The sequence below is a fragment of the Myotis davidii genome, unplaced genomic scaffold (assembly GCF_000327345.1).
Source record: "Myotis davidii unplaced genomic scaffold, ASM32734v1 scaffold43, whole genome shotgun sequence".
NCBI classification, from domain to species: domain Eukaryota; kingdom Metazoa; phylum Chordata; class Mammalia; order Chiroptera; family Vespertilionidae; genus Myotis; species Myotis davidii.
Genome location: NW_006294590.1, coordinates 2280601 through 2284983, shown reverse-complemented (window position 1 = coordinate 2284983; position 4383 = coordinate 2280601). Strand labels below are relative to the sequence as shown.

The 4383-nt window shown below is 60.5% G+C and overlaps 1 protein-coding gene across 1 annotated transcript in view; it reads right to left on the bottom strand.

Annotated features, from left to right (window-relative positions):
- Nucleotides 1-1459: 1459 nt before the first annotated feature.
- PUS1 (pseudouridylate synthase 1) overlaps nucleotides 1460-4383 on the bottom strand; it is a 4439-nt gene continuing 1515 nt past the window's right edge. Inside the window, exons 3-6 of the mRNA XM_006768804.2 lie at nucleotides 4249-4383; nucleotides 3804-3906; nucleotides 2698-3613; nucleotides 1460-1733 (exon numbers count right to left, since the gene is read on the bottom strand). Coding sequence (XP_006768867.1) covers nucleotides 3105-3613; nucleotides 3804-3906; nucleotides 4249-4383 — 747 coding nt within the window. The 3' untranslated portion in view covers nucleotides 1460-1733; nucleotides 2698-3104. The remainder of the gene's footprint in view (nucleotides 1734-2697; nucleotides 3614-3803; nucleotides 3907-4248) is intronic.

The following is a 4383-nucleotide window of genomic DNA, read 5'->3' as shown; positions in this document are numbered from 1 at the left end:
GCCCGGCCGCCCAGCCGCCCAGCCGCCCAGCCGCCCAGCGCGATTGGAGCGATTTCTTCGACGAGAGTCTGCAGTCTGGGAGGTGAGTTCCGCGAGGGCAGAGGGAGAACGGAGCAAAGGAGGTCGCCTCCCAGAATCCCTGGGCTCCTCAAGCAAAGAGGCTGGACGAGGGCGCCCACCGGTGCAGCAATGACGCCCGACCCCGACCTCCCTGCACTTGCAAAAGCGACCGCGCCGTGGGTCCGAAGCCCGCGTGGAAGTGCTGACGCTGCAAAACGGAGGTGTCCGGCCGCACAACTCTGGTTTCTGAGAAGTGACCCGCGAAACCCGAAGTCACCAAAGGAGAAACAGATACGTTGAACGTCAGAATTCAAAACTCGGGCGCTTCCGATGACGCCGCTGAGAAGAGACAACCCGCGGAATGAAAGAAAGCATTTGCAAGGCATATGCCGGATACGGCGCTTGTATCCAGAGTAAAGAACTTCCAACCCAATTAAAAGACAGATTACTGCCTAGCCGATTTGGCTCGGTGGATAGAGTGTTGGCCTGTGGACTGAAAGGTACCGGGTTCGATTCCGGCCAAGGGCACATGCCCGATTGCAGGCTTGATCCCGTGCAGAAGGCAGCCAATCAATGATTCTCTCATTGATGTTTCTATCTCTTCCTCCCTCTCCCTTCCTCTCTTAAATCAAATTTTTATATATGTAAAGACAGATTACTTGTGAACGGGCAAGGAACTCACAGACATGCCACAAAGGAAAATGTCTGATAAGGACATGGGAAGATGTTCAGCATCATCAGGGGTCAGGGAAATGCACCCAGAAAACCACACCTCATAAGCATGCGTGCACACCTGTGCCCATGCACACACACCACTTCCCCACCTGAAGTCCTCTCTCATAGCTTCTTCAGCAGACTTGCCAGTGACCCACCCACCTCTTCTTTGTTAAGGGGTCACTTTGTTTGGGGTTGGCACTGAGCCCCGCTTCATACAAGGCATTTTCCAGCCTCCCTTGCAGCTAGATGTGACCACATGACAAGCCTCTGGCCAGGGAGAGAAGTGGCTGGTGGGCCTGCTGGGAGACCTCGCTGAGGGACATGGTCAGTGATGGCCCCCTTCCTTCTGCATAACCCCTCCCGCCTAGACCACAGGATGAAGGCCAGGTGCTGAAGCGGGCCCGCTGGACGGAGAAAAGGCCCTCCTCCCGCCCAGGGGGCCGCTGTGCTGGGCCCCGCTGCCACCTGTTCTTGTCTGGGCCACCTGCCAGGCTTCCGCTACACGCAGCCAGCCCCATCCTGGGGGCTTGAGGCCAAGTCCTGGAAAGAACCCCGCTGCACTGCCTGCTGGGTCTCAACCCCGGAGCCACCAGAGCGCGTCCGGTCCGCACACTCGCTCGTCGCCCGTCCCCACGCAGCACACGGTGAGAGGAGCAGAAAGAACCAAAAAAGGAAACGGAGCGACTAAGCAAAGCTTGTATCTATTTAATAAGAAAATCATTTCCTTAAAAAAATAGTGTCTTTACACGCTGAGCCGGGACAGATTGGCGGCCGGTTCTCCTGAGGGAAGCTGAGAATGATGTGGGTCTCGAGGTCCTGAGGTTGCGAGGCCGCACCTTGGCTCCCGTCTTGGCGAGGGATGCGGCCGGTGGCGGCTCCTGGTGCACGTGTCTCTGGGGCGTCCCCGCTCAGTCACTGTCTCCGTCCTCTTCGCTGCCTTCCTGGGGGCTGGGGACCTGCAGAGCAGGAGCAGAGGAGCAGCTGTGGGGAGGCAGGCTGCCTGGGGGCAGGCGCTTCCTCCCCGTGCGGGGAGCGGTCCACGGTGCACCCCAAGCCACCTTCCAAACTGCCTTTTGTGGAGTGATGCTGGCATGTATTCTCAGACCAGCTGGGCTCGGGGGGGCAGAGGGGGGTCCTTACAGGCCTCCTCCAAATCCCCAGAGGAGGCAGTGGTGCAGGGGACGTGAAGCCAGGTTCTCCCAGACTGGACAGTGCAGGCCCCTCCGCAGGGTGTGGAGACGGCAAGTGGGCAGCAGCCTGTCAGTGGGACTGGAGCAGAGGGCCTGGTCTAGCCCCTGTCCAGAGCTGCACACCAGCTCCATCTGCCCTCACCGCGCCTCAGGAAATCTATATATATAAAAGCCTCAGCGACCAGCCGATCGCTATGACGCACACTGACCACCAGGGGGCAGACGCTCAGTGCAGGAGCGGACACCACAGGCATGGAAACATGGAACACACTGATGAGTCGAGGCCGGAGAGGAGGGGGGGGGGATTAACCAAAGATCTTATATGCAAACTAGAGGGCTGTGCACGGATTCGTGCACAGGTGGGGTCCCTCGGCCTGGCCTGCGGGGACTGGACCAAAGCATGCTCTCTGACATCCCCTGAGGGGTCCCGGATTGTGTGAGAGTGCAGGCCACATTGGAGGTGGGCCTCTAGTGAATAATAAACAACACTTGACGAGTCGGGGAGTTCACATAAAATTCTGGCATTTTTCTCATTTCTCTTGGGAAAATGTGAGCAGCTCTGCCAACCCCAGGCCCACCGCCAACGTGGCCACCACTGGCTGCTGCCTAGCTGCCGTCACCCCTACAGGTGAACAGGAGCTCTGGGTTTGCTACAGTCTCCACCGATCCCTATTGCCTCCCTGGCCTTGGCTGCCATTCATTAACCTGCCTGCTGCCCCTGTGCACCTACCTGCAGGGACAGTTTACAACTCCAGGTGTGGAGGACGACAATGTATCCCAGATACACTTAGGTCACGGGAAGATACCCCCAGGGAGCCGAGGGGGTGGGGTGGGGGAGGTATCAACCACTGCACCAGCAAGAGAGGGCCTGTGCTGACCAGCACTGCCAGCCCAAGACAGGCGACCTCCAGTCACCGCCACATCACAAATGGAAAGACGCCGCCGCGCGTGTCCCTCATCCAGGGTCACCAAGTGTCGAGTGAGCACTAGGCAGTGTTTCAGGGTCACCAGTCACCTGGTACGTTGCCCCGGCCTGGTTTCTCCCGCTGCTGTGTGACCTGGGGGGAGTGATGTGCCTCTCTGTGCCCCAGCTTGCTCATGGCTACAATGGGCACAGTGACACCAGCACACAGTGGGTCAGAAGCTCAGCCACGGACGACAGACACGGACGAGCATGAGACAAGCTAGGACCAGGCCCAGCCCCGGCGCCTTGGGCACGTCCACCTTGGCCTCGCCCCAGCTGCGCTCCAGCACGTCCTCGGGCGCGTAGCCCTTGACGATGGCCACCACCAGGCCCACCATCTTCCGGATCTGGTGCGTCATGAAGCTCTGCCCCTTGACCTTGATGACCGCGAACTCCATGCCGTCCCGCTCGAAGGGCTCCTCGCAGAACATGTCCAGGACGTAGCGCTGGGCGCTGGGCTCCCGGGGCCCCTTCTGCGAGGTGAAGTTGTGGAAGTTGTGGGTGCCCTTGTAGCAGGCCAGCAGCCGGTTCACCTGCCGCAGCGTGTCGGCGCTCAGCCGGTACGTCTCGTCCTGCGCGTCGCGGTCCTTGTGCGCGAAGGCGAACGTGGGCAGCATGTAGACGTAGGTCCTAGCGTCGCACCTGTTCTTGGAGTTGAAGCCGCCCGTGACGCGCTTCAGTCCTGGGGGCGCGACGAGGACAAAGGCCTCAGACACGCCAGGGCCCTGTCCTGACACTGAACCCCGAACCCCACACCCGCGGGGACACGACGCGGTGTCTGTCAGACCTGGGCTGGCGAGGGGCCGGGGCTCGTCAGGCGCGCCCGGCACTGACCCCAACGTGAGCACTTCAGTCGAGTGAGGCGGGCTTACCCAATATCCGAATGTGAGACGGGAGGTGGCTGTTGATCTTTTCTAAAATGTCGTCAATCAGCCACACCTTCAGGGACACGACCTGCCCAGCTGCGGACACGCCCTGCAAAGGAGGCACCGGGTGTGAGGGGCCGCCTGGGGCCGCCCTGCAGGCACCTCGCAGGGGTGCTTGGGCCGACGGCCCGCGCTAAGGTTACATCTTTCCCCCGAGGAGTCCTGCTTTTAGAGATGCATCCGCAGGGAATGACCAGGCACCAGAACAACGCCCTGTATGCCACGGGGGCGAGGGCCGCGTGACGTATGACATCGTGTAGATGGGAACCAAAGTCCCGCTCGGAGGTGACCCTCGGCCACTGCGGGAAATGGCCATGCAACTCAGGTGACAGAACGGTGAGGCGGAGCAGGGGATCCGTGGACCGTGGAAACCAGATGACACGCCGCCTACCTTGTCTGTGCGGGCACACCGCTGGAACGACATCTTCCTCATGTCCTCGCCGTGGTTCTCGGGAATACAGCCCGACCGGACCAGGGCCGACACCAGGTCATCCTCAATGGTCTTGAATTGCGAGGACCCGACATT